This window comes from Vipera ursinii, assembly GCF_947247035.1.
Source record: "Vipera ursinii genome assembly, chromosome: 6".
NCBI classification, from domain to species: Eukaryota; Metazoa; Chordata; class Lepidosauria; order Squamata; family Viperidae; genus Vipera; species Vipera ursinii.
Genome location: NC_139515.1, coordinates 46,723,296 through 46,735,805, shown reverse-complemented (window position 1 = coordinate 46,735,805; position 12,510 = coordinate 46,723,296). Strand labels below are relative to the sequence as shown.

General features: G+C 37.9%; 1 protein-coding gene across 2 annotated transcripts in view; it reads left to right on the top strand.

The window, feature by feature from the left end:
- The window catches only part of NAP1L1 (nucleosome assembly protein 1 like 1), a 42,837-nt gene extending 31,993 nt beyond the window's left edge, over nt 1-10,844 (top strand). For both annotated transcript variants that reach the window (XM_083365670.1, XM_083365669.1), the window contains exons 13-15: nt 6,871-6,903; nt 7,036-7,086; nt 7,204-10,844. In XM_083365670.1, the coding sequence (XP_083221796.1) occupies nt 6,871-6,903; nt 7,036-7,086; nt 7,204-7,239 (120 nt within the window). In that variant the 3' untranslated portion in view covers nt 7,240-10,844. The remainder of the gene's footprint in view (nt 1-6,870; nt 6,904-7,035; nt 7,087-7,203) is intronic.
- The last annotated feature ends 1,666 nt before the right edge of the window (nt 10,845-12,510 follow it).

Genomic DNA, 12,510 nt, shown 5'->3' with positions numbered 1-12,510 from the left:
CCAGCTGCTACTTCTTACCTAAGCCAGATGGAATCGGAAGAAGAAAAAGACCAGACTGAACTAATGACAACTATATTACACCAAACATCGAAAATTGAGCTATTAAAGCAATACTTCAATGATTACAAAGGAGACTCTTTGCAAAACTGATATTTGGATGGTCTCCCTGGATTCAAAAAATGTGTGTAGGAAGAAAGGGAGACACATCTGAGAATTTAAAGGCACCATTATGGACGCTTAATTGGCACAAAAAGAAGGCGAGAGATTAAAAAAAAATAGACTTGTCTCTTTCTTGGGATTTGTAAGGATAGAGTTTTAAAAAATTCTTTTAATGGACTAAGGGGAATCTTTAAAAATTAAACTGATTTTATATTTAGGTTTTAGATCTTTAAGGGAAAACAAAATTAAGCTTCTAGAACATAACTGAACTATATTATAGAATCTGGAATGATATAATAAAAGACATTTTAATGATGAACTATTAAGATGACAATATATTAGTTGTAATGATATAGATATAAATTTATTTTATATTTAATTTTTAGGTGTCTAAGGGAAAGGAAAGTTGGCTATTAGAATTGATGTATATTATAGAATTTGGAAGGATATAACGATATTTTTCTAATGGTGAATTCATAAGATGACAAATAGAATTTACTTGTAAAAAATAGGGATGTATTGAAATGAACAATGTAAGTTCTGTAGACAGGATAAGTACTTTTTATTGAAATAGGGAAATGCGCGTTACCCCAAAATTAAGTTTTCTTTTATATATCCTAGGCTATTCTAGAATATTCTATTGCAATTAGGTAAAACTTAAAAACAGGAAATTGATATGTATAAGTGAAAATATATTGAAAATTCTTCTAATTGATTATGCCACAGTCAGAAATGTGTTAATTTGATTATGTTATAACTAAGGGAATCGGAGAGGGAATTTTTATTGATGCAACTTGAGCTATTTACAAATAATTTGTTATTTGCTATTGTTTACTTTTGATTACCCAACCACCGTATTGCTTCACAAATATCTGAATGTAAAATTAATAAAACTTGTACAAAACAAAAAACAAAAAAAGCTTTCAACATGTAAAAAACAAAAAAAGTGAAGGAAATGATTGGTCCATTAGTGGGTGAAAGTGGCAAGAAGATTTATTTATTTTATTTTATTTTATTACATTTATATACCGCCCTTTCCCTGAGGACTCAGGGCGGTTTACAGGGAATTAAAAAACCAACAATACAAAAGATGACAAGCAACAGGGAGAAAGCAGAACTATTTAACTTGTTTTTTGTATCTGTCTTTACACAAAGGGAAAAAACAGACTAACCTATCAAAAATAGTGCCATAAAAAACAGAATAGAAACAGAAGTTAAGATAGGCAAGAAAATGGTAAGTGAGCACCTGTCCAACTAGACAAGTTCAAATCACCAGGACCAGATGGATTACACCCCAAGGTTCTCAAGGAACTGGCAAATGTTATCTCAGAACCACTGAACTATTATTTTTCAAAGATCCTGGAGCACTGGGGAACTACCAGAGGACTGGAAAAGAGCTGATGTAGTTTCCATCTTCAAAAAAGCAAAAAAAAAAATGGATCCAGGAAAGTACAGACCTATCAGCCTGACCTCAATACCTGGGAAGATTCTGGAAAAGATAATCAAACAACGAATCAGCGACCACCTAGAGGCAAACAAAATCATTACTAAAAGCCAACATGGGTTTGTCAAAAACAGATCATGCCAGACAAGATGGCAGCACGTTCACACGCAGCGGCTCTGAGCTCCCGGTACTGGTGTGTGGTGATTGGATTAATGTATGTATGGATGAGTGTGCACAGTGTAGTGCAAGGGGATAAATTAGCCTACACACGTGTAGAGCTGCTAAACATCGGGCTTGCAAGGCAATCTGGAATTACCAGCGATTTTCAGCAGTCCCATAACATACCGAACTGCATAGCAAGGCCTCCAGGATCTCCATGGATTGTCTTCGGGCCGGGGAGGAGACGACGTAAGCGAAAGAGAAAGGAGTGAAAGCAAAAACGTGGCTGCAGGGCTGGGATACTGATTCGGCTCAGAAAGCAGCCTCATAGACCAGCATTGCTGAGTCTTCTCTTGAGCAATGCCAGATCCCTCGTCCATAAAATTGATGAATTACAGCTGCAGTTGGCAGCAGGGATGCTTCTCTGTGAATGTTGTGTGATGGTTGTCACGGAGACCTGGCTACATCCAGACGTACCGAATGCAGCAGTGGAGCTGACGAGTCATTCACCACTGTGACAGAGATAAAGGCTCTGGTAAGAGCAAAGGAGGAGGACTCTGTGTATATACATTGTGACTGGTGTGCCAACAGCAGATTAGTTTACACGTATTGTTCCCCAGATGTGGAACTGATAACTGTCATATGTAGGCCTTTTTACTTGCCTAGAGAAATTACTGTGGTAATTATTACAGCTGTTTATGTTCCACCTGATGCCAATGTCAGCACGGCACTTTCCAAGCTGTATGACGTCATCACCAGGCAGCAGCAAACTCACCCAGAGGGTGCTTTTGTCGTGGCTGGGGACTTCAATCAAGCTTGTCTGAAGGCAGTTCTCTCCAAGTTTGTACAGTATGTGCAAGTTCCCACCAGAGGGAAGAACACTTTAGACCACGTGTACTCTAATCTGAAACAAGCATACAGAGCTTTCCCTCTCCCCCACCTGGGTACATCCGACCATCTTTCACTCCTGTTGTGCCTAAAGTATGTCCCTCTCAGGAAAAGAACTCAGGCAGTCACGAAAAGGGTCAAAACCTGGTCAGTGGGTGCTCTCAGCCAGTTGCAGAACTGCTTTGAAACCACTGACTGGAGTGTATTCGAAGAGACTCGAATGCATACACAGATGCCGTACTGTCTTATATTAGAACATGCACTGATAGTGTAACAACAGAAAAGTGCTTATCTTAGAAGACGCGTTAGGATGGCGAAACAGCAATATAAACACAAGGTGGAGAACCACCTAGCAGACAAAAATCCGAGGCAAGTGTGGCAGGGAGTGCAGCACTTAACCAATTACAAGGGCAGTACGAGGAGCATGGTTAACACCGATACCTCGTTGGCTGAGGAGCTGAATATCTTCGCTCACTACGAGGTAAAAAAGACCAGACCCTGTACCCTCTGCTGGCCGACCTGATTTTCAGCAACTCACCCTCTCCGAAGACCAAGTGAGAACTGTATTGAAGGCTGTGAATCCCAGCAAAGCCACAGGCCCAGATGGGGTGCTGGGGATAGTGGTTAAAAATTGTGCCGACCAATTAGCAGGGGTCCTGACAAGGATTTTTAACATCCCCTTGCAAACGGCATGTGTACCATCGTTCGTGAAAGCAGCTACCATTGTCCCAGTCCCCAAGAAAACTGCAGTCGAGTGCCTGAATGACTACAGACCTGTTTCATTAACGTCTGTAGTCATAAATACTGGTTCTCCAACATCTCAAGACATGCCTCCCACTGGATTTCGATAAACATCAATTTGCCTACAGCGGGAACAGGTCGACAGACGATGCCATAGCTACTGCTTTACACTTGCAAATCATCTTGAAAAACCTGGAAGCTATGTCAGGATGCTTTTTGTTGATTGTAGTTCTGCTTTCAACACCATTTTGCCGAGCATTCTCATTGAGAAGCTGACTGACTTGAAATTTCCCCCCTCCATCTGCAATTGGATTCAAGACTTTCTCAGGGACTGGTTACAAACAGTGAGGGTCGGGTCTGCTTTGTCCACCCCCCTGAAGCTTTGCACCAGCTCGCCACAGGGCTGCGTGCTTAGCCCCTACCTGTACTCTTTGTACACATATGATTGTGTATCATCCGACCCATCCACTGCGATAATTAAGTTCGCAGATGATACTACCGTGGTGGGACTTATTACAGGTGGGGATGAGACGGCATACAGGGTGGAGGTACAAAAACTATCCATATGGTGTTGTAACAACAACTTGCACCTGAACATCAGCAAGACGAAAAGAGATGTTGCTAGACTTCCGAAGGAAAAAGGAGGAACCTGCCCTACTTTACATCAAGGAGGACTGTGTGGAGAGAGTTTCCTCCTTTAAATTTCCAGGAGTCTACCTCTGCGAAGATCTTACCTGGAAAGTTAATACAACCCAGGTGGCCAGAAAGGCCCAACAGAGACTTCACTTTCTCAGGGTCTTGCGGAAGAACATGGTAGAACAACAGCTTATGACCCTTTTTTATCGGTCTACTATAGAGTGTCCTCTCGTATGGTATTGTGGTTTGGTATGCTGGTCTGACAGCCGCGGATAGGAAGGCATTACAGAGGGTGGTGAGCACAGCACAAGACATTGTGTACTGTCCCCTGACACCACTGGATGACATTGCCAGGGCTCGCTGCCTTGGAAGAGTGAGGAAAATTCTCAGGGATGACTCACACCCTGGACGGTATCTCTTTACTCTCTTACCATTGGGTAGGAAATATAGGAGTATAGCCAGCCGTACCAACAGGCTGAAGAACAGCTTTTATCCATGGGCTGTTAGGCTTTTGAATGGGAAATAATTTTATAAACTTTATGCATGATTGACTTGAGAGGCCGGTGTGTTGTGCAATTAGCTCACATGGTGTAATAAGATGGAGGGTTTGTGTCACTGTAAGTTGGGGGTGGGGGCATGAAGGGAGGCTCAGCCAATCTCAATGTATACATGGTTGTACTTTGACAATAAAGGTTTATTAATTCAAATCTTACTGCATTCTTTGACCAAGTGACAAAATTAGTGGATCAGAGGAATGCTGTGGATATAATTTACTTGGACTTCAGTAAGGCATTTGATAAAGTAGATCACAAACTACTACTTGATAAGATAGAAAAATGTGGGTTAGACAGCATCACCACCAGATGGATTCGTAGCTGGCTGACTGGCCGTACTCGGCGTGTGGTCCTCAATGGAACTGCATCTACATGGAGGGAAGTGTGTAGTGGGGTGCCCCAGGGCTCTGTTCTGGACCCAGTGCTCTTCAACATCTTCACCAACGATTTGGACGAAGGGATAGATAGAGAACTCATCAAATTTGCAGACGACTCCAAGCTGGCAGGAATAGCCAACACTCCAGAAGACAGGCTTAAGATACAGGAGGATATGGACAGACTTGAACACTGGGCGCTATCTAACAAAATGAAATTCAATGGTGAAAAAAGTAAGGTTCTACATTTAGGCAAGAAAAACAAAATGCACAGGTATAGGGGGTACCTTGCTCAATAGTGGTAACTGTGAGAGGGATCTCGGAGTCCTAGTGGACAATCACTTCAATATGAGCCAGCAGTGTGCTGCAGCTGCCAAAAAAGCCAACACAGTGCTAGGCTGCATTAACAGAGGGATAGAATCAAGATCACGTGAATTACTAATACCACTTTACAATGCCTTGGTAAGGCCACACCTGGAATACTGCATCCAGTTTTGGTCATCACGATGTAAAAAAGATGATGAGTCTCTGGAAAGAGTACAGAGAAGAGCAACAAAGATGATTAGGGGACTGGAGGCTAAAACATAAGGAACGGCTGCTGGAATTGGGTATGTCTAGTTTAATGAAGAGAAGGACTAGGGGTGATATGATAGTGTTCCAATATCTCAGGGGCTACCACAAAGAAGAGGGAGTCAAGCTATTCTCCAAAGCCCCCAAAGGCAGGACAAGAAGCAACGGATGGAAACTAATCAAGGAGAGAAGCAACCTAGAACTAAGGAGAAACTTCCTGACAGAACAATTAACCAGTGGAACAACCTGCCTCCAGAAGCTGTGAATGCTCCAACGCTGGAAGTTTTTAAGAAGAGACTGGACATCCATTTGTCTGAAATGGTATAGGGTTTCCTGCCTGAGCAGTGGGTTGGACTAGATGACCTCCAAGGTCCCTTCCAACTTTATTATTATGATTATGATTAAGTTAGTTCCATTTGTGAATTGCTTAGTTTTTGATCTGATATACACCATATGACAATATAAAAATGGATTCTGAATGACTAGTGCCTTTTCCTGAGAGGATTTTAAATTGTTCTTCAATATGACAGATGCCAAGCCTATTAGCATGAAGATATACTTTAACCAGCCATTAAAAAGAACTGTAGATAGACTGCACAATAACAAACAGGAATTCTAATTGAAGAATCAGAATAGAAAAACATTTGGAACAAGCAAACAGAGGTCTTAGAGAACATTGTGCCGTCCTTAGAGGGCTATACTCACTTTAACAATTATGATGCCATTTTTGCTTCAAAAACTAAAAGCCACTGGACATTTCCTTAGAGTAAAAATATTGCTAATTTTGCTTATGTGGAAAATAGGACATTTCATTGGTTTCAACTTGAATTGTGTATTTGAACTATTTATTTTCAAGGCTTTAAATCTACTTAAAAATAATGATAGGAAAAGATCTCTACAAAACAATCCTATATCAATTTACTCTGAAGTAAGTCCTGCCTTCACTTAAAATGGGTGTCAAACTTGCAACGTCATGTGACATGTCACGTTGTATCGCAACTTGTTTCCCATTGCCGGCAATGGGGTGGGCACGGTTTCGCTATGATGCATTCAGCCCGCGGGCTGGCAGTTTGACACCCCTTATTTAAGACTACAGAGGGAGCCTGCTGCCTTTTAAATACTGCTCAGTTTCAGCTTGCAGCAGGCCCACTAGCATGGCTAGAAATGAATTCTGAAAACTGTAACTCATCATGATTAGTAGGTCTGTAAGTTCTTAACTTTGATTTTAAGGCTAGCTGCTAAATAAGCTTACAGAGGATAACAGCATTAGTTGGGAGCTTTTTAATTTAAAAGTTGTGGTCTTGGAGCTTATACATTTCTGATTGATTTTTTTTCCATTTTCTAGTATGATGAAGAAGGTGAGGAAGCTGATGATGAGGTAGGCTTTATTGTGGATTTCATAAACTTTAATAAATTGATTTTAGCAGCTTAAAGTTATAGAAAAAAGTAGCTGAGGGGAATTTTAGTCGTTGTATGTGGCCAAATATACTTACATACGCATGTGTTTTAGGAAGGGGAGGAAGAAGCAGATGAAGAAAATGATCCAGATTATGATCCAAAGGTATGTGATCAGTTCATACGTTCCTGAGTAATTGCATTTAGAGTTATTGCTTGTAATCTGTAAATTCCTGTAGCAGACCTGTTTGAACACTGTTGTATATTTTCCTTTCTTCAACAGAAGGATCAAAACCCAGCAGAATGCAAGCAGCAGTGAAACAGTGTGTATGTGGCCTTGAGGATTATCTGCACTGTAATAGCCTAAATACAACTATTAGTTACTTACAGCCTTATGTTTTGTATCTTGGTAGAATTAAGTAAACTTTTTGTTAAAACAAACTGACAGAACCGGTTTAAAATGTAGGTTCCTTGTACCTAGCATTTTAATAGTACTTTTCTGCCGATATGTAGAATGCAGTAAATCCTAAAGCATGAATTGTTAATTCATTGCTATATATAGTTTGGTTCTAGTGAAGTCTGTTGTCATGTAGCTATTAGACTGCAGCTGTGAAGATATCAGAACTCTTGACGGAGACCACTATTTGTTTAGAAAAGATCCTTTCCCAGAGAACCAACCAAAGTATTTTTGGCCCAGTAGTTTAAATGGGTTTAAGTCTGCTTGCACTGGCTGTGCCTTCATTGTCATAGAAATAGCAGTGACTTGTACTAATTAGGAAATGACATATGTTTCAAATTTCATAACTTCCATATAAACTGTTAATTTCCATCAAGACCACATTGAATGTTCATAATTGTCTGCTTGTTTATGCTCTAGGTTTTTGTATTTTGTGATGGTGACCTACAAAAAATCTCTAGAAACATCATATTAAGGTTGTTTATCACTGGGATGTGAATAAACCTAGTATTTTCAGAAACTAGTTGTACTTGTTGTATACATTTTAAAATCTTGTAAGCAACCAAAGTTGTGAGAAACATTTACTGTTGGAAGCAATCCTTATATATAGATGCAAAACACTGCAATATGTCAAATGCTGTATTTCTGCATAAATTCATTTCATTAGGCCTTGCATTTTGTATAAATGTGTTTTGATAATATTGTATCTTGATTCAGTCATTTGCACCTATGCCTCCTCACAGCAAGGTGGAGAATTTCCTCAACCAATCTTATAGTCATAACTGCTCACCACTAATATGTTGCCTTAGGTTATTAAAAAATTAGTTTAGCAATAAGTCATCTTTACAGCCCTAACCTTAAAGCTGCTTTCTGCAATCTAATTATATCTAGGTGTGTCAAACTACTGGTGCCAGTTTCTGATCAGTATAATGCAACACATTGGGACAGCATTAACATAATTCTTGAGTGATGCCTAGAAGCAACTTGATTTCTTAAGATAATTTGTTCTCTTTCAGATCTTCTAATTTTACTGACTTTATAAAAATGTGTCATTATCGCCTTGTTTGTGAAACAGATAACCATCTTTTTCCTAAAAAGAATGATCCATACCTGACTATTTGGCGTAAATAATAACTAATCTTTAGTCAAACCATTTTTGTAATAGACCTAAATCAACACTCAAATGACAGAATTGAAGAAAGGCAGAATTTGGAATGATTTGTAAAAATTGGTGGTACTGTAGAATGACCCAATTACAGAAAAAACAATGATTATGTTCCATAGCAGTATTTTTGTATCTATAGGAACCTAGGATTTACATTGCTGAAATTCATGGCATTCAGTTAAAAATAATAAAATACATGTGAAGCTCCTACCTTGCAGAAAAGTTAGCTGCCCTGCATATCTGTTTTGCATGTAAACAGATTTGGAGAGGAAGTTTGTTTCTGGAGAAGCATTGGATAGGTAAGCCATTGCTCATAAAATAATACCTAGTTAGTTGTTAAAACACACACTCAGTTTCATAATCTATCCAAACTGATAGAAAAAAAGTACTAGTTTTATTTCTTTGATCTGTATGGCCCAAATTTGACTTACAACTGGTTGTTTTGTGTGGAGACTGGTATTGATGAAAGTAAGTCTTAACAGTGACAACATTGTAACAATAAAAAATGACTTTCATGGCAAGTGTTGAAACAATGTACAGTACATTAGAATTTCTGTGTCAAAACTATACTATCAGTAATAATGACTTGCCTTTTGGGTGGATTTTGTTATCTTCTGGAATTTTTTTGTTTTCAATTTCCTAGGATCTGGATTTGTTATTGGTATCCTACCCAAGGACTGATGTCCAGTTTTGTGACATTTTGGTGAATGCTCTGGAAATTTAAGATCTTGTTTTATACTTTTGATTGCAAAACCATTGTTAGAAATCATCTAGAAACTGTTAGGAGAAATTATAAAAATTTCTTGGTTTCAGATAATGGGATCAAAGGATATAATATGTTTTATTAACACATCTGTGGAACACCTAAGGTTATTAAGAAAACAAATGTCTTCCCATTCTGACATTATGGGAGGAATGATTAAAAAAATTAGTAGACTTTTTTATCTTTGGCAATAAATTTGAAAATGTTTGTGTGTTTGTGATAGAGATGCTTGTCTTATTTTTTTTTAAAAAAGAAGTGTGCTTTGGGCTTAAAAGGCAGGTGTCCTACAGTGGAGCTTTTAAGTTTTCTAAGTGTGATAGCTCTGTTCAACAGTTCAGAAATTAAAATAGTCAAATCATTGCACATTCAAGGCAATAGAACAGGGATCAATCTTGTGTTTTTCTATAAATGTAAGCTTTCTGCTCTCAGAAAGAGTAATAACAACATTGCCTAATTACCACCTCAGCATCTGACAAAACACTTGGAGCTGCTATATTTGCATGAGAAGATCTAGACGTCATTGATCAAAGAGAAGCTGAAAAAAGATTGGATATTTCAGTGAGGCAGTGATCTGAAACATAGCCTTCAAATCAACTACGAAATGCAGAGGAGAGAGAGAAAGATTTTGGAATGCTGTCACAGTCACCATATTAAAATATTGTTCAAAATCTAAAGAAACTTAAATAAGCAGTACATGCAAGGGGCCCAAAGAATATTTCTGATCGTGTTTTTGCAAGGAGGAGTAGTAAATAGAAATTCTGACAGCAATAATGGGAACACAGCCTGTAATAATGCTTGGAAGCTGTTATTTCTGCTGTATGGATAGGAATTTTGCACCTCCATATTCATTTTTAAGCTATGCATAGACTCAGATTCATAGAAATATACTATGTATTAATCTTATCAGCTTGCATTCCCAAAGACATTGGTTGAAGTACAAATACAGTAAAGTTTTGCATACAATAGTATGCAAGTGGTTCCAAGATGCTAGATCTGAGATACAACTCCAGGCCTACTTGCAAAAAAAAAAAGTAAATCACTTTTCAGTTTGATTTTATGCTCTTTGGTTATGATGCAATATTTCAAATATTTTTAAATAGTTTGAAATGTCATATTTGAGTGGCTTGAATTACAATTTTGTCTTTTTGTGGGATTCTGAAGTAAAATGACCCTAAATTTTCATTTAAGATTGTCTAGAATGTTGATAGTTTTCTTAGATGGTTATGTGTCACTTCCAGGAAAAACTGCTAAGAATTTTATATAAATATATATAAAACTTCATGGTTTAGTTAAATTTGCAAAAGGATTCTTTAAAAAAAGGATTAGTGGGAAGCAGTTCAAGAGACATTATATATCTCATTAAACAAATCAGAAATGTGCATACGGTTAACCTTGACACTAGGAGGCGTACGTGTGCTATAGTGTCTGATAGCAAATTATCCATGCTATGTATGATACAGTAGAGTTGAAGAACTGGTACAACTAATACTGTTTGTGTGTATTAGTCAAAACTATTAATGATCTTACAAATAAAATTGCAGTCATAGGCTTTCTGCACATAATTTTACATGACGTATCAGCAGTTTTCCATTTCTTCACATAATGGAAATAGAGTTTTTTGAATGTTAAATGGGTTTGTTTTCTAAAGTGATAACAATTTAGGGGCATTTTTCATTCTTCCTCATTCTCCCCCACTCCAATAATTGCAATCCCATTACCCTAGGTAATGGCCCAAGGTCATTGGAAGGTGAATTTGAACCTAGTTTTCCAGATAACAGTTCAGCATTTCATATGTGCTTGCAAACATCTGGCAGCATCTCTGAAGAGACCAGGGATCTTTTGGCATGCAATGAATGTGGTCACAGACAGACACAAACAAGGTCTGCCTACCTCCACAAGAATTCTTAACACTGTTTCCAGGCTGTTACAGAACTATAATATGGGAAATTGTGAGATGTAGAATTTTACCTTGGCCCAATATGTCCTAAGAGATGCAGGGTGGAGCATATCCCAAGTTAGCTACCTTGTTGAAATTTATTTGTTGCTGCTGCTGATCTTTTTTTTAATTAGAAAATTTTATTAACTGTACATTTAGAAACAAAAGTGGACATGATTCAACTTCCCTGGCTACAACACTATTATTAGTATTACCTTATGTTACAGAAAGAAAAACAGAAACTTAAAATATATTCTATGACAGGACAGAGTATAACAAACTGTACATATAACATCTAAAAAATTTTGGTAAACTGTCTTTCAATCGTCAACGTTATAATATCTTTCAGTTGTGTCCTGATATAGGTGCTAATAAGAAGTCCTTACGTTATCAACTAATCAATCGATAGTCATCTCAGCAATCCTCTTTATCTCTAACCTATCGTACAAATTTTGCCAAATTTCATAATACTCTGTTTCAGTTTTATTTTTAATCTCTAGGGTTAACCTGTCCATTTTGGCGCAGGATAAAATTTTATTTATTATTTCTTCAGTGGGGGTTTCCTTTCTTTTCCAATTTTGGGCATATGCCAATCTTGCTGCGGTTAAAATATGCAATAATAAGTAGAAAGATGCTTTGCTGAGTTTATCTAATAATCCCTAATAAGAAGGTTTCTGGTTTTAAATCAGGTTTTTGTAGTAATATTTCCTCCAACCAATTTTTTTTATTGAAAAGTTTTACAATACATTTTTTAACAAAGCAAAACCCCTCCCCATCCCCTCTCCCCAACCCTCCCCAACACCTACCTCCCTTCCCCCTCTCCCCTCCCCAACTTCCCAGAGCTCAATACAGGGTATAAAAATACAAACAATCATAGTCTGCCTTATGCAAACAACAATAAACTATTAAATCTATCGCACTTTAACTCCTATATACTAACTACAAGCAATATAAATATCACATCAATACTTATTCAAATGCTAGGTGAAACTTTTTAGTCCCATATTTATTCTGGATATAATCAATCCATCTTCTCCACTCCACAATATATCTCTGTTGCAACTGCTCTTTCAAATACGCTGAAATCTTTGCCATTTCCGCCAGGTTGGAAACTTAAAAGTCCATTCTTCTATAGTCGGCAGTTCTTCCTTTTTCCAATATTGCCCTACTAAAAGTCTCGCTGCTGTAATTAAATTCAAGATCAACTTAGTGTCCACAACAGTAGTATCCGTAATAATGCCCAGTAAAAACAGTTGCGGACAAAACTTT